This window comes from Cnephaeus nilssonii, assembly GCF_951640355.1.
Source record: "Cnephaeus nilssonii genome assembly, chromosome: 22".
Lineage (NCBI taxonomy): Eukaryota > Metazoa > Chordata > Mammalia > Chiroptera > Vespertilionidae > Cnephaeus > Cnephaeus nilssonii.
The window spans coordinates 11233990-11254365 of NC_137093.1; the positions used below are offsets into that span (position 1 = coordinate 11233990).

Here is a 20376-nt window from a genome sequence, read left to right on the forward strand (position 1 = left end):
ATAGGGTAACCAGAACCATGGAAGTAGCTGCAACTGACCAGCAAGAGAAAATGTGGATGAGAAGGCAAGAAGGCTTAGAACAGATTTCCGAGGAATGCTAACCTTTACGAGATGGGAGCACAGATGTCCTGGTAGAATCTCAGCAGGTAGTCATAGAAATATAAAGTCAGGAGAATGGGGATTCCAGGAAGCTGAGGGGAGAAAGGGAAGGAGCTAGTGTGTGATCATTGGTGTCAAATGCTGCTGAGAGTCCCAAAAAGAATAGGTCTGTGAGGCATCTATTGGACTCAGTGAAGATGAAGTTGTTTACTTGGCAAGGGAGGCTTTGGAGGAGTGGTGGGGGCGGGCGCCAGACTGGAGTGGGTGGAGGAATGGATGGAGATGCGGAAATGGATGGGGTGACTGATTTTTTCTTTTTCTTTTTAATTACTTTATTGATTAAGGTATCACATATTTGTCATCAACCCCCTCCCCCGTTCCCTTCCCAAACCCCCCCACACGCATGCCCCCCTCCCCCTGTTGTCCGTGATCACTGGTTAGGCTCATATGCAAGCACACAAGTCCTTTGGTTGATCTATCTCCCTTGTCCCCACCCTCCCCTACCTTCCCTCTGAGGTCTGACAGTCTGATCAATGCTGTTCTTGTTCTTCAGTCTATGTTGTTCATCTTTTCCCCTAGATGAGTGAGCTCATGTGATACTAGGAATACACTTATAGGAACCGAAAATGAGACAAGCAATAATAGTTATGCTGAGAGGCAAATGAATCAGTCTATAGTGAGTTTCTTTCTGGGCCAACAGTTCTTTTGAGTCCCGGTTTCTATGTCCAACAGTTGTTTATGTGTTCATAACAGCAATGATATTTCAGTTCTGGATGGTGGACAAATGGTGGTATTGCAGGTCCGACCCTGATTTTTTCAAGGGACTGAGAAGAGAGGCATCAAGTGGTAGTAGGAGAAGAATATGTTGTCGAGGGAGGACTCATTTTCAAGATGGGAGATGATGTTGAAATGTAGATGGAGAGGAGATGGAAGAGAAGGAGATGATGAGATAAGTGAAAATTGTCATGATCATCAGACACACCAACTAGCAACCCTAAGGAAAATTTGCTGTGTTCTGGAGCTGTTCTAATTGTTAGACATTTCTTCTTCACTTCAAGCCCAAATCCATCTCCCTGTCATTTCTCCCCTTTGGTTAGAGTTCTGCCCTGTGGCCTTTCTACTTGACACTCTTCAAATGGCTGCACCCTGCTATCATATTTCTCCTATTCTTCAAAATAGCAGCCCAACCCCTCCAGCCCTGTGTCTCCCAACACAGAGCCCAGACCTTTACTGTCTCAGCCAAGCCCCCACACCCACACTCTTGTTTGTCAAGCCCTCTTCAAAGGTGGTGCAGGCACTTTCGCTTTGCTAACGGAAGCCTGTTGTGGTGTGAGATATAAAATGACCCAGCCTGTTGTGGTTTGAGATATAAAATGATAACATCTGCAAATTTATCTTAACGTGTGTGAAATGTGGCTTAGGTGAGAAAAGAGTCTTGTGCAAGTATGTGCCTGGCAACGTGAGAAAGGAGGGTGGAGGGGCAAAGAAGCACAGTGCTCATGAGCATAAACAGCCTCGGTGGTGAGACTGAATGCTTCCCCCTGAAGATCAGGAAGTGGATGTGGTCCTTTATACCGTAAAAGGGACTTTGCAGATGTGATGAAGTTCAAGGTCTTGAGATGGGGAGGTTATCCTTGGTTATCTGAGTGGCCCCAGTGTAATCACAGGAGTTCTTAAAAGAGAGAGGCAGGAGGGTCAGATTTAGAGAAAGGAGAGGTGACAATGGGAGTAGGGGCTGGTCTGGCAGGCTGGGAGCCCAGGAGTGCCCACATCCTCTAGAAGCTGGAAGAGGTGAGGAACAGATTCTCTCATGGAGCCTCCAGAAGGAACCAGCCCTGCTGTCACCTTTTTTTTAAAAAAAATAAATCTTAATTGTTCAGATTATTACAAGTGTTCCTCTTTTTTCCCCCATACCTTCTCTCCACCTGGTTCCCACCCCACCCTCTGCCCTTACACCCCCCACACTGTCCTCATTCATAGGTGTACGATTTTTGTCCAGTCTCTTCCCCCCAACACCTCTTTCGCCCCGAGAATTGTCAGTCCACTCCCTTTCTATGCCCCTGATTCTATTATGTTCACCAGTTTATTCTGTTCCTCAGATTTTTTTATTCACTTGATTTTTAGATTCACTTATTGATAGATATGTATTTGTTGTTCATAATTTTTATATTTACCTTTTTCTTCTTCTTCCTTTTCTTAAAGAATACCTTTCAGCATTTCATATAATACTGGTTTGGTGGTGATGAACTCCTTTAGCTTTTTCTTATCTGTAAAGCTCTTTATCTGACCTTCAATACTGAAAGATAGCTTTTCTGGGTAGAGTAATCTTGATTGTAGGTTCTCTGAATATTTCTTGCCACTCCCGTCTGGCCTGCATAGTTTCTGTTGAGAAATCAGCTGACAGTCATATGGGTGCTCCCTTGTAGGTAATTAACTGTTTTTCTCTTGCTGCTTTTAATATTCTCTCTTTGTCTTTTGCTCTTAGCATTTTAATTATGATGTGTCTTGGTGTGGTCCTCTTTGGATTCCTTTTGTTTGCGGTTCTCTGCGCTTCCTGGACTTGTAAGTCTATTTCTTTCACCAGGTGGGGGAAGTTTTCGGTCATTATTTCTTCTAATAGGTTTTCAATATTTTGCTCTCTCTCTTCTTCTGGCACCTCCATAATTCTGATGTTGGTATGCTTGAAGTTGTCCCAGAGGCTCCTTACACTATCTTCATATTTTTGGATTCTTTTTGCTTTTTGCTTTTCCGGTTGAGTGGTTTTTGCTTCTTTGTATTTCAAATATTTGACTTGATTCTTGCGATCCTCTAGTCTGATGTTAGATCTCTGTATAATATTTTTTATTTCAGTCAGTGTATGCTTAATTTCTAGTTGGTCCCTTTTCATATCCTTGAGGGTCTCGCTAAAATTTATCGGCCTTTTCTAGGAAATACTTGAAAAACCTTATAATCGTGGTTTTGAACTCTATATCCAGTTGTTTGCTCTCCTCCATTTCTTTCATTTGTGACCTGTTTCTTTGTCTCTGCATTTTGGCTGCTTCACTGAGTTGATAGAGTGGCTTTGTGTGCTAGGTGTCCTATAGGACCCAGTGGCTCAGCCTCACCAGTTACCTGAGGTGGACACTCTTGGTGTACCCCTTTGTGGGCTGTGTGCACAGTCTTGTTGTAATTAAGCCTTGATTGTTGTTGGTATCACTGGGAAGAATTGACCTCCAGGCCAATTGGATGTGAGGATCAGCTGTGTCTACAATGGGAGAACTTCTGTGCTGCAGACACCCTTATGAAATAAGACTTTCAAAAGCCTCTGTGCTCAGCTTGGATGGGGTGAAGTCTCAGGGCGGAGCAAACAGCAATGGCTTCCCGTCAGCCCTGCCCTAAGAGGCCCCCGGGTCTCAGTGTCCCGCGGTAATCACTCCAAGCACCTCTGAGAGAAAGCCACCCTCGAGTTCTCCCCACTTCCAGACAGTCCAGTTTCTCCCCGAATGGGTCTGGGTCCCCAGAGTCTCGCCCAGAACTGGAGTTCAATGCAGTCGAAAGCTTTTGTCTCCCTCCCGCTTGAGAAAGCCAGCCACGCACTCAGTTGTCAGTCCTCTCCGTGTGCGCGTCTCAGTACCTCTGCCTCCTGCAGCTCCTATGAGTCTTAGTGTGCTTTTCTCTTTCCTTCTAGTTGTAGAATTTCCACTCAGCCAGCCTTCCTGTGGTTCTGGATGATGTCCATTTTGTCTTTTAGTTATAGTTTTGAAATTGTTGTGTGAGGCAGCAGTTTAGGTGTTTACCGATGCCGCCATCTTGGTTTTTCCCTGCTGTCACCTTGATGTGAATAGCAGGACCCCTAGAACTGTAGGGGAATAAATGTGTGTTGTTTTAACCCACTAGGTTCATAGTAATTTGCTACAGCAGCAATGAGTGATTAATACAATCTGTATTTAACTGGCTTTAGGGGTGCAAGCTCTCCACCACTATCTTCTTAGTGCATCTCTTGCTGCTCTTGGCTGTTTGCCAAGGCGAGTGGACCAGGGATGGACATAGTCTGATTCTTCTCTGGGGATTTTATGCACAAGAAGCAAAGGCTGCGGGGCTAGCATCTCCATGAGGCACAGAAGGCACACAGCTGGTTCCGGGGTAGGCGTGGGTTAACCAGTTGAAAAACAGTTCACTTTCAGGTCAATTTAGAGTAACCTTTGCTCAGCGAGGCCAGACACTGTGAGGAAGAGCCAGGCTTGGCTGAGAAGCACTTCTTCCTCCACTGTGTTCTGAGGTTTCTCTCCATGCCTGCACGGTGCCAATTCCCCCAGATATGCCAGTCTGTGCAAGTTGCCAAAGTCATTCATATTCAGAGCCTGTGGATCGGTATTCTGAAGAACCTCATAATAACGGGGATCCTCATCTACATGTGGTGAGTCAGATGCAGAGTGCAAGTCTGAGGGCTTCTGGGCTGACCTTATTCTCTATCCCCTCCTTCCCCCATCACTTTCACCCCTGTTTCCCCTGTCCTTTCAGGCAGGCTTCTTTCATGTCAGCCCTCTCCACCTTCCAGACTCTCCGCTCTCTTCTCCCCCATTATCTCTACCTACCCATCAGACATGACCTAGCTAAGTCCCAGCCCCTTCCTGCCCCTTTTGCTTCAGGGACTTGTGGTTTGCAGGCTTCAGAGGATCAGAATTGTTGCTGCCCATAGCCTAAAGGTCACAGGGAGCAGGAAGCCAGGCAGTTAGCTCCTCATTCAGGGGCTAAACCCACAGTCCCTGAGAGGTGCATGGCTTGTCTGAGTCACCAAGTAAGTCGGGAGAGAGCTGCTGGGACAGTCATTAGTATGTTCTTCCCATTGGGCAGGGCACTGCAAACTCTTTTTTCCCCTGTGATGTGGCTCTGAAGCATTTGAATTCTTAAAATGATAGGTTCATTATTATACAGAGACAAGTCTTCCGATGTACAGGGGCCTGGATTCCACTAAGGCTGCTTTAGAACACACTGTCCATTCTGGAATGGACATGAGAGACCATAACTGAGCTTCCCAAATGGTGGGCCAGACTGACCCAGTGTTATTCTGGGGAAATGGTGCAATAGCCAACGGGGGAAAACACAGCACAGACAACATTCATGTTGTGAAAAGAGGCAGCAATGTACTGTTGAACAGTGTTATCTATTGTGTTATCTATTTGTCCGTGGAATGACATTGACTAGTTCCGTCTCTTGGACGCCAGTTGGGTCTCAATTCTGGATCTCTTGCCACCACTCTTTCTTAATGAGCTTTTTTAAAAAAAATGAATGTCATAGAAATACTAAAACATATTAAGAAGAATATAATAAACACTCATACGACACCATCCCACTTAGGAAAAGAACATTACTAGTCCAGGTTTAGCTCCCTGCAGACCCAGCCTGTATCTGTTCTCTTTCCTCTCCCCTTGTAAACATCATCCTGAATTTTGTGCTTGGACATATGTTGTAGAAATATAAAAACAACCATAGAATTAAACGTATGTCCATAACTATAAAAAGGTTTCTCTTGAGGTGAAATTCTATACCATAAAATCAATCTTTTCCTTTTTTTTTTTTTAAATTTCTTTATTGATTAAGGTGTCACATATTTGTCCTCATCCCCCATTCCCATCCCACACCCCTCCCCACGGATGCCCCAACCCCCTGTTGAACTTAACCCTTGGTTAGGCTCATATGCATGCACACAAGACCTTTGGTTGATCTCTCCCCCATCCCCCCACCCTCCCCTATCCTCCCTCTGAGGCCCGATAGTCTGATCGATGCCTCCTTGTTTCTGGTTCTGTTCTTGTTCATCAGTCTATGTTGTTCATCATTTCCCCTAGATGAGCGAAATCATGTGTCACTAGAGATATACTTATAAGAACTGAATGTGAGACGAGCAATAATAGTTATGCTGGCAGGCAAATGAATCAGTCTGTAGTGAGTTTCTTTCTGGACCAACAGTTCTTTTGAGACCCAATATCAATGTCCACCAGTTCCTTATGAGTACATGTCGGCACTGACCCCTCAGCTCTGGATGGTGGACAAATGGTGGTAATGCAGGTCCGACTCCCTCTGGTTTGGTCTCGGCCGGACCCAGGGGCACGGCTTCACCCGGACCCAGGGGCATGTGGCCTCACCCGGACCCAGGGGGTGCGCGGCCTCACCCGGACCCAGGGGCACGTGGCTTCACCCGGACCCAGGACCCAGCCTCACCCGGATCCAGGGGCACACGGCCTCACCCGGACCCGGGATCCAGCTTCACCCGGACCCAGGGGCGCGTGGCCTCAGCCAGACCCAGGGGCGCGTGGCCTCTCCTAGACCCAGGGTCGCGTGGCCTCACCCGGACCCGGGACCCAGCCTCACCCGGATCCAGGGGCACATGGCCTCACCCGCTTTTTTTTTTTTTAATCCTCATGGATATTTTTCCATTAACTTTTAGGGAGAGTAGAAGAGTGAGGGAAAGACAGAGGGAAACATCGATGTGAGAGAAATGCATCGATTGGTTGCTTCCTGCATGAGCCCCTACAAGGGCCTGGGCCAGGGAGGAGCCTGCAACCAAGGTACATGCCTTTGACTGGAATCGAACCTGGGACTCTTTGGTCCACAGGCTGACGTTCTATCCACTGAGCCAAAACAGCTAGGGCAAAACCAATCATTTTAACATGAGCAAGTCAGTGGCATTTGGTACATTCACAAGGTTGTGCAACCACCACCTCTGTCTAGTTCCAGAACATTTTCATCGCCTAAAAGAAGCCCTATGCCCATTCGGCAGTTAATTCCCATTTCTTCCTGCTCCCAGCCCCTAGCAACCATCAATCTACTACTCTCTGTCTCTATGGATTTTCCTATTCTGGATCTTTCATATCAACGGGATCAATAATATATGATTTTTTGTGTCTGGCTTCTTTCACTTAGCACAGTGTTTTTGAGGTTCATCCACAGGGTAGCATGTTTCAGTACTTTATTCCATTTTATGGCTGAATAATATATGGGTAGATCACGTTTTGTTTTCTCCATTCATCTACTGTTGAACCTTTGGGGTGTTGTCTCCTTTTGGCTATCATGAATAGTGCTGCTATGAATACATATAGACAGGTATTTAAGTATATAATGATGGTTTGGATTTCTTTAAACCTTATATCATAATGTGGAATGCTTTGGTTGCTCAACATTGTTATTTTCATATTGATACAATTAGCTCGCCATCATTCTCATTGCTGTAGAGCAGGGATGGGGAACCTTTTTTTGCCTGGGACCATTTAGATATTTATAACATCATTCGAAGGCCATACAAAATTATCAACTTAAAAATTAGCCTGCTATATTTGGTCAAACATTTAATTAACTCACTTTTAATGCCCTGAAAGGGCCAGACCAAATGATTTATCGGGCCTTATACACCCCTTGGCCAACGTTCCCCACCCCTGCTTTAGAGCATCCCATTGTGTGAATCCAACAATTTATTTACCCATTCAATGTTCAAGGATATTTAGGTTATCTCTGGTTTTCCCTTGTACAAAGAATGCTGCTGTAAACATCTTGTACATTCCTCCTTAGGCACATGTATGAGGGTGTCTCCAGGGCATACACCTCGAATGGAACTGCTGGGTCATGGGAAATGCACGTCTTCAGGTGGACGTCATATTGGCAAATATGCATTATCTTTTCATGCAATTCCCAGGGATTCTCAAACCTGGCTGTGTATCAAAATCAGCAGGGCGACTTTTAAAAGGTATATAGGTACCTCGATAACTCTCCAGACCAATAGAACCATAGTTTCCAGGGCTGGCCCTGGGAGATACAATTTTGAAAGCTCCCTGATTGAGAACAGCTGGGAACAGCCCAGGTTGAGAACAACTGGGACCACGTCTTGGCCCCTTCTGTCTTGGCTTCCAAGGTTAGCTCTCAGTGGGCAGCCATTGGCTTAGACTTCCCAATATCCTTCAGATATTAGGGGCTGGGCAGAAGGAAGAGATCAAACAAACACATGCTGAATGAATAAAGAAAGCATTTAGGATAAACTCTTAATTATTTTGGGCAATGGGAGGCAGGAAAAAAATGTGGAGATGAAATCTACCATTTTTAATAATCAATTCCACTTCTCCTCTTTAGTTTCCCCACCATAGTAATTTACATTCATGTTCTAAATAGGGTATTAACAGCTAATGAACTGACCCGAAAGGCAGGAAACCGGAGGCAGAGCTCCATAAGGCATGAACAAGAATAGCATGTGGTTAAAAGGTCTGGCTCTGGGCTACGTGGTAGACCAGTCAAGAACCTCAGTTCTGCCACTGCCTATCTGTGGGCAAGTTCCTTCACCTCTCTTATCATCATTCTCTCATCTACAGAGGGCGATGATGACAATACTATCTCCTATTGGTGTGAGGAAGAAGGGAAATGATGTGTGTAGAGCTCTCAGCACATCTGAAGTGCTCAACAAAGGGTAACGCATATTATCAATATTATTTATAAAACAGGTGTGTCTTTCTAGAAAACAGGTGGCTGACCTGCTGGACACACCCTTAGATAGGTAGCAATGGGTTTCTGAGCCCCAGAACAAAGCTGGTGAATTAATGCCAGGTGAACTCTGGTATTTGAGAATCTGTCCTGTAAATTAGAGTCTATATTAGGCAATATTAGAGGTTGGCATTGGGGTGATAGTTTCCATGTAGCCAGCACTCACTGTGTGGAATTTGCATACATAATTCATCAACACCCCCGCTGTTAGGGTCGCTGAAGGAGGAACGCATGAGGCTAAAAGGGGTAAGGAATTATGAATTTATTAGGTCACCTGGAAACCAGATGGCTGAGCACCAAAACAGTGCCAGCACCCAGGGGTGGGGAGTAAATATTTTAAAGGACTCTAGGCTTTTTCAGCAGTGAATTCTTTGGGCGGGTCCAGATCCTGGGCAAGTCCAGAGGGGAAAGTTACTGGTCTCAGCAGATGGAATGTGGTCTAAGCAAAAAGGAATGTTGATTCTGAAATGATCTAAAGGTTAGTTTCCCAGGGGAGGGAATATCCATTCGATTATTTGATCAGACCTAACACCTATGAGGTAGGTATAACCATTCTTCCCATCTTAAACATAAGGAAAATGAGTCGCAGACAAGGCAAGTCGTTGGCCCAAAGTTCCCTAGCAAAGCTAGGATTGGAATGGAGGCAGCCTCCATCCAAAACCATGGCATTGGGCCTCCCTGAGAAAACCACTGATGCTTTTCTGTGTCCGCCACACAGCTTTGCTCTGGTGTGTGACAAGCGGTACCAGCGGAAAGAGCCTCTGATCAGCTCTGTGCACACCAAGGTGAAAGGCATAGCGGAGGTGAGAGAGGAGATTCTGGAGAACGGAAAGAAGGAGGAGGTGCACAGTGTCTTGGACACAGCAGATTACACCTTCCCCCTGCAGGTGAGCACTGGTCAGCATCCTCCCAGGACGAATCGCTGCTCACTGTCACCAGGGCCTCGTGCCCTTCCCCCGGGCCCCAGCCCTGGGACCTAGAGCCTTACTCCAGAAAAAGACTGGCCCTATTTAAAAAGCTCTGTGAAAATACCAACGGAGAAAACCTAAAAATTGCTAAACTGGGTCAGATCTAACAGCTCAAAGGAGATGATTCTTAGCTTTATCAAGTCCTCCAGGGCTTCTCAAAATAGCTGTGTGTCCTGGTGCATTTAAAACACCACTGGACTCACTCACACTTTGAGTTGCACACCGCTCTTTAGGAGCAGGGCCATGGAGTCAGCAAGGTCTGCCTAGATTCAGAAGGACAAAGAACTCCCTGCCTGGAGAGGACCAGCCCTTCTGTATTGTTTGTGTGGCACTTTGTCAACAACATGTCTCCAGAAAAACACTCTTGGGGGTTTAAGGAAGGATACAAAGGACAAAGAAAGAAAGGGTGTGGACCATACAGAAGGGGCATTTGGGTGCCTAAATTTGCAAGAAAAGAAAATGAAATTAGAATTGTCAAAATGGAGAAGTCGAAGGTGACTGAGAACAGATGGGGGGCGGGAGATACAAAAGGGCCTCTGGGAGCTGGACAGCTTTGCAAAACCCTAAAACCTAAGCTGCTATCTGTTTGTTGCTAACAGTGGGTCATTAAATTCTCCCGTTATTTCCCAGGTGGTGGGGTGCCCTATTGCCCTTTTATTGAAGTCCTAGATAATCTGCACAGCACTCTGATGAAGCCAACAAACACCCCCAGTTCTGCCTCCCTGGGCCTCCTGAGTTTCAATTTAATGGGTTTTTCCTGGGAAGCTGGGATGGAAAAGGAATCCTCAATCAGTTTTCATGTGCCTCTGCTCTCTCTCGGCTCAGCAGAGCGGCTCATCCAGCTTTGATATTAAGCCCTCCATGTAGTCCCAAGTTTGCTCCTGGCCCCTGATTTCCAGACTGAAGATTAGCAGAGTGGAAGGGTTCGACCCCAGGCACTTAGCAAGCTGGATAATTAAGATTAAACAGTTCTGTTCTCAAAGGCTTTGCATTGAACTTCTCTCCTTTTCTCTGCAGGGGAACTCCTTCTTTGTGATGACAAACTTTCTCAAGACAAAGGGCCAGGTGCAGGGGTTGTGTCCAGAGGTAAGGAAGGGACCCAGAGCAGTTAGACTGGCCATAAGAGTTTTGGAGGAGACACAGGCAAGAGAAAGGGCGGGAGAATGTGGGATTGAGATCTGATGTGTCTTTCAGCTCGCAAACATTCCTGAGCCTCCTTTGTTGAGTGTGGGTCTGGGCAGTGTCAGAAGACACTGCAGTTCTCTCTCTGGAGCTGCACCATCTTGGCCTGTCCCCTGTCTCCAGCTCAGGTACTAGGCGCCTGTGCAGGCGAGAGGCCAGCTTCCTCTGTCGCTCCCTCCCGCATGGCTCCTGACAACATTGATCTTTGGCATTTGTGCGGCATTTCACATTTCAGTGGAGCCTCACAAATTCAGTGTCTTCTGACACTGCCCAGGACAAATTCAGGAGGGTAATGGCATTCCCAGCCCCATTTTACAGGTCAGACGCAGATCAGAGAGGTTAAGTGCCCTCCCCTAGGTCGCCCAGCTTGCTGCAGGCAGAGCCCTGCTTAGAACTCAGGCGTTCTCTGAGACGGCTTTTCCTACTACGAACCATTGGGAACTCTCTGTCTGGGAACCTTGTCACACAGCTCACATTTGCCTTCTCACCACACTTCTTTTTGCTTGTTTGTTATCACCCCACTTCCTAGCCTTTCAGTCTCTGCATCAGGTAAATGCTACCTGACTCCCCACCACCACCACCCATGCAGTCTTTCCCAACTTGACTTTGCCCTCTCCAGACTCTTGACCTTCCCCTACCTCTTTCTGGAAAACTTTCTTCCCTATCAAAATGAATTTGTCCTGCCTTAGCCGGTTCAGCTCAGTGGATAGAGCGTTGGTCTGCAGACCAAGGAGTCCCGGGTTCCATTCTGGTCAAGGGCATGTACCTCGGTTGCAGGCCCGGACTCTGGTCGGGGAGTGAGCAGGAGACAACCAATTGATGTGTTTCTCTCACATCGATATTTCTCTCTGTCTTTCCCACTCTCTCTAAAAATCAATGGAAAAATATCCTCAGGTGAGGATTTAAAAAAAAGAATTGAAAAAAAGTATTTACTGATACATAGCTATATTCTATGCATTACATTTATAATGATTAAAAACCAAAGAAAAAAATCTTATGCATTTAAAAAAAATGTATTTGTCCTACTCTGCCCCTTCCCAGTCCTGCCCTCTGTTCTTTAAGAGGATAACTAGCTATTCTGGTAAGTTTATCTAGAGCGATGTGTTACAAGATATTACCTGTTACTTGCACCCTCCTGCCATTGCCCACTCAGGTAATGCCTGTGCTTTACCAGGGACCATCCCAGCACCTAGGGGCGCAGCACTGGGATGCTATCGAGCAGGTCTCCTGCCTGTGGGAGGACCAGCCTTGCCTGTGGATCTTGCTCATCAGCCCACGCAGGTGACAAGGTCTGAGTGTCTGAGAGCTCGGGGTAGACGTGCTCTCTCCTATGACAGTCTTCGCTGTCGTGTCCACCTAAACCTGGAACCAGGCTAACATTCCCGTGGATCTGTATCAATAATGCTCATCTCATCTTCACAGCAACCACTTCAGGCAGACCTGTTCACCCCCCTTTTACAGAGGAGGAAACTGAGGCTGAGAGAGGTGCAGTGACTGGACCAGTGTCATGCAGCTAGACAATGGCGCAGAGGTCCTGTTGAGTCTCTATAAAAGCCACGCACTGCACAGGAGATAATGAGCAGCGGCGATTTTCTTAGCGGCTGTGTCACCTCCTGGTCTCCCTAAGACTGGCCAGTGAACCTGCTCCCGAGGAAATGAGAAGTTGAATACAGAAGCCCAGTCATCACATTTCTCTTTTCTTCCTTCTGTCCTCCGCTATCAGTCCTGAGACCTCATTTTCTCAGGCCAGGAGACAGGGCTGGCTGGCGCCCCTTATTTCCACATTTGCTGCTGAGCCTTCATGCCATTCGCTTCATTCAGTTCTGCAGCCACAGAGCTGCTTGGACCAGGCCTCTGGCTCTGCCCCTGCCAGTGGCCCCAGGCTGCCCTGACTTACGCGTTTTAGATTTTTATTTATTTTTAGTTTTTATTGAGATATAATTCATATACCACAAAACCCACCGTTTTATTTTATTTTTTAAATATATTTTTATTGATTTCAGAGAGGAAGGGAGAATGAGAGAGAGAGAAAAAACCATCAACTGATTGGCTGCTTCCTGCATGCCCCACACTGGGGATTGAGCCCATAACCCAGGCATGTGCCCTGACTGGGAATCCAACCATGACCTCCAGGTTCATAGGTTGATGCTCAACAACTGAGCCATGCCGGCCAGGCAAAAAACCCCACCATTTTAAAGTGTACAATTCAGTGGTTTAGTACATTCACAATGTTGTGCAACTATCACCATTTCAGAACATTTTCCTCACCATAAAAAGAAACCTCATACCCATTAGCAGTCTCTCCCCATTCCCCCTTCCCCAGCCCCTGGCAACCACTGATCTGCTTTTGTCTCTATGGATTTGCCTATTCTAGATATTTTACATAAATGAATCCTACAATCTGTGGTCTTTTGTGTCTAACTTCTTTCACTTACTACACCGTTTTCAAGGTTTTCCAATGTTGGAGCATGAGCCAGTAGCACTTCATTCCTTTTCATGGTTGAATAATATTCCACTGTACAAATGTACTGCATTTTATTTTTTTAAATATATTTATTTATTTCAGAGAGGAAGGGAGAAAGTGAGAAAGGTAGAAACATCAATGATGAGAGAGATTCATTGATTGGCTGCCTCCTGCACTGCCCACTGGGGATCGAGCCCGCAACCCTTGGCTGGAATCGAACCCAGGACACTTCAGTCCGCAGACCAGTGCTCTATCTACTGAGCCAAACCGGCTAGGGCTAAATGTACTACATTTTATCTGTCTACTCATTAGTTGATGAATATTTGGTTTGTTTCCACTTTTTTGGCTATTATGACTTGCTGTGTCCATCTGTGTACAAGTTTTTGTGTGGACACAGGACAGCTGCTTTTCCATATCTTAGGGGCACTCGATACTCACTCCTCGCTACCCTGTCCTTCTCTTGGCAGTACCCTACCCGCAGGACACTCTGTTCCTCTGACAGGGGTTGTAAAAAGGGATGGCTGGACCCGCAGAGCAAAGGTACGTTCTGTCTCTTTTTGGGACCATGGGGATGAATGGTCTGGCATCCTGGTGACATTCGCAGTGTCCTGAAGTTGAGATCTTTAACTCTGGCTCTCAGCTGCCTTTCCACCCTCACAGACCATGGGTGGGTCTGTGTCTGCCCCATGCCTTGGCTGTGCCCTCAGAGGACCAGCTGCTGATGTGAATGTGACGTTAATTCCCCAGTGAGGAGGAGAGCTCCTAAAAAAGTTGCAAAATTAGCACCTTCAGGGTTCTACCTGATGGAAAAATCAAATGGCTTATAGTATCATCTGAGTATTCTAAGCTTTCTGTCTTGAATTTCCACAAAGGTTGAAGAGCTTGAACTTGTACCCCTATGACACCTGGGGACCATGCACGAATTAACCTGCAGAATTTCCTTCTCCTGTTTTGTTTTGTTTTTAATATATTTTTAAATTGATTTCATAGAGGAAGAGAGAGATAGAAACATCATGATGAGAGAAATCATTGATCCGCTGCCTCCTGCATGCCCCACACTGGGGATTGAACCCACAGCTGAAGTATGTGCCCTGACCAGGAATCCAACCCTGACCTCCTGGTTCATAGGTCAATGCTCAACCACTGAGCTATGTAGGCCAGGCTCCATGTTTCCTGTTTTAACTGAAAAGGCACATGACAATAAAGTTACCACAAAAAGAATAAAAAGAAAAAGTATCAGTGGTTATAAAACACACACTAAGGGCCTATGAATGTTGCATTCTTATTCCATGATACATGTGTGTCTGAGTTGGTATAGAGATCATTTTAACATTACTTGCTATTCAACTCTGCCCTCAGGAATCTTTAATTGATCCTGATGCTCCAGGAAGCTGTGCCGTGGTTTTTGTTGTTGTATTTTTTGTTTTTAATCGTCACCTGAGGATATTTTTCCATTGATTTTTAGAAAGTGGAAGGGAGTCAGGGAGGGACGGAGGGAGAGAGAAAGAAACATCAATATGAGAGAGACACATCAATCGGTTGTCCTCTGAACGCACCTGGACCAGGGCCGGGGATTGAACCTGCAACCCAGGTATGTGCCCTTGACTGGGAATCGAACCCACAACCCTTCAGTGCCTGGGCCGACGCTATAACCACTGAACACACCGACCAAGGCAAGATGTGCCATGTTTATTCTGCGACTTTGCACATCCCTGACACATGCTGTACACTCCTCCAGGGACTCACATGCCAAATAAGAAGCCAAGTTCTAGTCCATGTCCCAGTTGAGAGAATACACCCTGTCAGGCTCCCCTCTCAGGCATCTTTCTTTCAAAGAAGCCAAACAAGAAAACAGCATCCATGGTCTTCCTATGTTCTCTCTACCGTTCGATGTGTTGCTTGGTCAGCTTAATAAGCTTGTGGTTCGGTTGGGGTTTCTTGGAAACTGAAACTGCTTGAGCTGAAACTGAAACTTGCTTGGGTTGAGAGTTTTCTCCCACGGTTCTTCACACGTGTGCTTCTGTGACCCCTTGACCCCGCAGGAATCCAGACCGGAAGGTGTATAGTGTATAAACAGAGGCAGAAGACCTGTGAAGTCTCTGCCTGGTGTCCCACCGAGGCAACAGAAGAGCCCCCCCGGTAAGTTGCAGGGTGGGGACTGACCCGTGGCCCGGCTCAGTGGTTGAGGGTCAACCTATGAACCAGGAGGTCACGGTTCAATTCCCAGTTGTAGGCTTGATCCCCAGTAGGGGGCATGCAGGAGGCAGCTGATTAATGATTCTCTCTCATCATTGATGTTTCTCTTTCTCTCTCCCTCTCCCTTCCTCTCTGAGGTTAATAAAAATCCTAATATATAAAAACCCTGGGTCCATCATGACTGGAGCCTTGACCAACCGAAAGTCAGTCCTGTGCAGTCAGGGCTGGGTTGCTGTGGCGACCCCACACTGACTGCTACGGCAGCAGGTGCGGTGCCCCAGCACTGACTGCTGAGGGGGCTGCAAATCAGACCCAGAGAGAGGCCTGAAGAGAGAAGCAGGGTCTGATCTGTAGCCTCTGTGGCAGATGTTGATCAGCACTTGCCTCTCTCTTTCTCTCCAGGCCTGGCCAGCAGCCATGCCTCCATTTCTTTCCAGGCCTCCACCGGGGCTGTTGATCAGCCTCGCCTTTCTGATCAGGCCTTGTTGATAAGCCCAGAGACACTGACTGGCATAGAAACCGACCAATCAGAACCAAATCTGGGTGAACTGTGAGGAGCCAATGGCTGCCTAGGAGGCGGAGCTTTTGACGCTGACTGGCATAGAAACTGATCAATCAGAACCAAATTGGCCAGCAGAGGAAGGCAGTTGGGGGTGAGATCAGGTCGGCAGGGGAGGGCAGTTGGGGGTGATCAGGCAGTCAGAGGCAGTTAGGAGCTATCAGGCTGGCAGGGAAGGGCAGTTGGGGGCGAGATCAGGCCAGCAGGGGAGGGCAGTTGGGGGCAACCGTGCCGGTAGGGATGGCAGTTGGGGGGGACCAGGCTTGCAGGGGAGGGCAGTCGGGGGCAACCAGGCCATCAGGGGAGGGCAGTTGGGGGTGAGATCAGGCCGGCAGGGGAGGGCAGTTGGGGGCGATTGGGCTGGCAGGGGATCAGTTAGGTGTTAATCAGGCTGGCAGGAGAGCAGTTAGGGGGTGATCAGGCTGGCAGGCAGGCGAGCGGTTAGGAGCTAGCAGTCCTGGATTGTAAGAGGGATGTCCGACTGCCGGTTTAGGCCCGATCCCACCGAGGGGTCCCAGATTGGAGAGGGTGCAGGCTGGGCTGAGGGATACCTTGCCCCCCCCCCCCAGTGCACGAATTTCATGCACCAGGCCTCTAGTGTATATATATTTAAAAAAATGATCACAGTGACAGATTTGGTGGTCCCTGTAGTGACTCTTCTCTTTTTAAAAAAAATGTTTTTATTGATTTTTTTTTTTTTTTTTTTTTTAGAGAAAGGAAGGGAAAGGGAGAGATAGAAACATCACACTTATCAACTGCCTCTTGCATGCCTACTACTGGGGATAAAACCCACAACCCAGGCATGTGCCCTGACCCAGAATTGAACTGGTGACCACTTGGTGTATGGGGTTGATGCTCAACCACTGAGCCACACCAACTGGGCAGTGACTTCTCTTTAATATACAAGGTCAGGTCCAGAGGCAGAACTTGATTTAAATCTCAGAAACCACAGGACTGATGCATTTCAGCAAAGAATAGAGAGACCTAGATTCAAATTCTGACTCTAATACTTCTTTGCTGTGTGACCTTGGGCAAGTTGCTTAACCTCTCTGAACTTTAATTTCCTCATCTGTAAGTTGACGATAATAATTGCACCTACCTCAGTGGGCTAATGTGAGAATTAAATGAGATACTTGTATTGTGATTGCAAAGTGAGCTCAGTGCCTGGCATATAGTAAGTGCTCAATAACACACACACACACACACACACACACACACACACACACACACACACACAATCTACCCATAGAAGTTTGGTGGTTCTAGACTAGTACTGTCCATGGAACTTTCCATAATGATGGAAATGTTCTCTTTCTGTGCTGTCTGATATGGTGGCCACATGTGGCTATTGAGCACTTGAAATGAGGCTACTATAACTGAGCCACTGAATTTAGTTTCATTTAAATGTAATTAGTCACACTTGCCTAGGGATATTGGACTATTCTGGACAGCACAGCATTAGACAAATGTGACTCAGGGTCACACCATCAGAACCTGTGGGGCAAAGAGTTCCCCAAACTAACTTTTTAGAAGGTCCAGGAAAAGGTTCCCAATATTAGAGTAGGAAGCACTAGGCAGTGTCAGCCTGTCTTACCCTCAATCAGTTAATGGCACCACTCAGGTTCATTTCTAGGTCAAGGAAGATACATTATCAAAGAAGGAATTGCTCAGGGACATTAGCCTACACCCAGGTCATCCCGGTTCAAGGCAAGGGTCCTCTTGGTTGTCCATGGTTTTCAGTCCTGGCTCTGCCACCAACTCATTCACCAGATAAATACTGTGCATCTCCAAGCTGCTGCTGCAATTCTACATGACCTTGGACAAGCAAGTTCCTGAACTTTTTTCCTCATATGTCATATGAGCATGAGTTCTAGAATTACTAAAATGATTCATGTAATCATTCATTCCTTTAAACACATCTATGACCATGTAGTAAGTGTTAGATATTTATTTCATGTGTAACTATATACAAGAGGCTGTGCTAAATTTCCCCCCAAATATAGTTTAATTGATTTCAGAGAGGAAAGAGAGTGAACGAGATAGAAACATCAATGATGAGAGAGAATCATTGATCAGCCGCCTCCTGCACACCCCACACTGGGGATTGAGCCCACAATCTGGAAATCAAACCATGACCTCCTGGTTCATAGGTCGATGCTCAACCATAGAGCCATACTGGCCAGGCGAGGCTGTGCTAAATTTTATGTAAAATACAAAATGATCCAGATAAGGCTCTTGCAATCTAACAGAAGAGATAGATATGTGTGCAGAGTTGTAATTCAAGGTAGAAAACTGTTAAGTATCATGAGAGAGGAATAAAAGGCTTTGATCCTTAAAGTTTCAGGATCCTATAGTCCTCTGATTCTAATTAGAGTGTTGCCTAGGAAGCACGGGATCTAGAATGTTCTAAAGGCAAATGGTCCAGCACATAGCAGGCATTTGTCATAAATAAGATTTCCTTTTGTGCAAGTGACAGATACACAATTTAAACTGGCTTCAGAAAAAGTGTGTTACTTTTTTTTTTAATATATATTTTATTGATTTTTTACAGAGAGGAAGAGAGAGGGATAGAGAGTTAGAAACATCGATGAGAGAGAAACATCGATCAGCTGCCTCTTGCACACCCCCTACTGGGAATGTGCCCGCAACCAAGGTACATGCCCTTGACCAGAATCGAACCTGGGGCCCTTGAGTCCGCAGGCCGACGCTCTATCCACTGAGCCAAACCGGTTTCGGCACAAGTGTGTTACTTTTTGGCTGTGATTTTGACTCCTGACAATGAGAAGTTCAGAAGTATGACTTCAAGTAAAACTTGTTACAGGCTTCAAATGATATCATTAAGATTCTCTCTCTTCCTCCCCTGAAGTTATTCTTTCTTCCATTTTAGCTCTCTTCACGCTGTGGTGTGGGGGAACTCCAGGTTTTTACTGTCCTTACTGCTAACAGTTCAAAAGAAAATTACTTCCCCCCATTCCCCACCCCAATAGTTCCTACAAAAGCCCTGGAATGTTCTCATTGGCCCAGGTCACATGACAATCTGAACCTATCACTGTGGCCAGGGAGATTGGATTACACTGTTTGGCAGCTCTGGGTCACTTGCACACTCCAGGAGCTGTAGGGATGAGCAGGACATGGACTCATCCCCACCCAGCCCTCTGAGCTGAGAGTGGAAGAGACCTGGCTTCCCCAAAGGGAGAGAACTGAAGGGCTACTGACAGAGGGGGAATGGGTGCTGAACAGGCAAAAATTAGACTGTTCTCTATAGCTATATCCTATCTAATAAAGAGGGGATATGCAAATTGACCATCATGCCATCACAAAGATGGCGGCGCCCATAGCCACAAGATGGCAATGCCAGTCCCCTCAGCATCCCCGGAGTCCTCCAGTCTTATTAGCCCAGCCAGGGGGGCAGCAGGCACGTGGTGCAGCCAGACCTGCCCTCAACCCCCCAGCCGCCCAGGGCCAGCTTGAGGCGCAGGCAAGCCTCAGATGGCGGCTGCCCTGCCGATGTCCAAGGCACAAGCAAGCCTCGGATGTTGGTTTCCCAGCCACCTAGGGCCAGCCTGAGGCGCAGGCAAGCCTCGGATGGCAGCTGCCCAGCCGCCCAGGGCCACCTGAGGCTCAGGTAACCAGGGCCAGCCAAGGCTTGCACTGCCAGCAGTGGCAGCAGCAAAGGTGTGATGCGGGCATCGCCTTTCCCTGATTGCCAGGTCGCCTCCTGCCCCCAAGGGCTCCCAGACTGTGAGAGGGGGCAGGCCAGGCTGAGGGACCCCCCTCCAGTGCACATGCACTGGGCCTCTAGTACCAAATATAGCCAAAGCTGGGCTCTGCAAATCCTGGAATAAAAAGCCGATTGTTCTTGGTGCCCTCTTCCAATTCTCTCCACCCTTTCCTGGTACTACCCCCTGATATATATATATATATATATATATATATATATATATATATATATATATATATATATATATATCTTCCGCCTACTCAGGCATGCAGGTAACAGCATACCAGCTGTACTTTTTTTTTTTTAATCTTCACCCGAGGATATTTTTCCATTGATTTTTAGAGAGAGTGGAAGAGAGAGGGAAAGACAGAGAAATATTGATGTGAGAGAAACACATTGATTGGTTGCCTCCCACACACACCCTGACCAGGGCCTGGGCAGGGGAGGAGCCTGCAACCGAGGTACGGTGCCCTTGACTGAAATCAAACTCAGGACCCTTTGGTCTGCAGGCTGACCCTCTATCCACTGAGCCATACCCACTAGGGCTCATCTGCACCTTTTTAATCCACAGCCAGTTCCCTCCATCTTTAACAAACTGTTAACTGCATAAGTACAAAAACCTTAACTATCTTATTCATCACTACATCCCCAACACCCAGTCTCATGCTCAGTCCAATAATTATTT

The 20376-nt window shown here is 46.8% G+C and overlaps 2 protein-coding genes across 4 annotated transcripts in view; one reads left to right on the plus strand and one right to left on the minus strand.

The window, feature by feature from the left end:
• The window catches only part of IFT81 (intraflagellar transport 81), a 204593-nt gene that overhangs the window by 82116 nt on the left and 102101 nt on the right, over positions 1–20376 (minus strand). The gene's annotated exons all lie outside the window — the stretch shown is intronic.
• Positions 1–20376, plus strand: part of P2RX7 (purinergic receptor P2X 7) — a gene marked incomplete at its 5' end in the record, with an annotated part of 115170 nt that overhangs the window by 5959 nt on the left and 88835 nt on the right. For 2 of the 3 annotated variants that reach the window (XM_079762821.1, XM_079762824.1), the window contains 4 exons: positions 9320–9488; positions 10587–10655; positions 13683–13755; positions 15258–15354. In XM_079762821.1, the coding sequence (XP_079618947.1) occupies positions 9320–9488; positions 10587–10655; positions 13683–13755; positions 15258–15354 (408 nt within the window). Of the gene's footprint in view, positions 1–4249; positions 4496–9319; positions 9489–10586; positions 10656–13682; positions 13756–15257; positions 15355–20376 lie in introns of those variants that run through there. The other variant, XM_079762823.1, reaches the window with a different exon arrangement.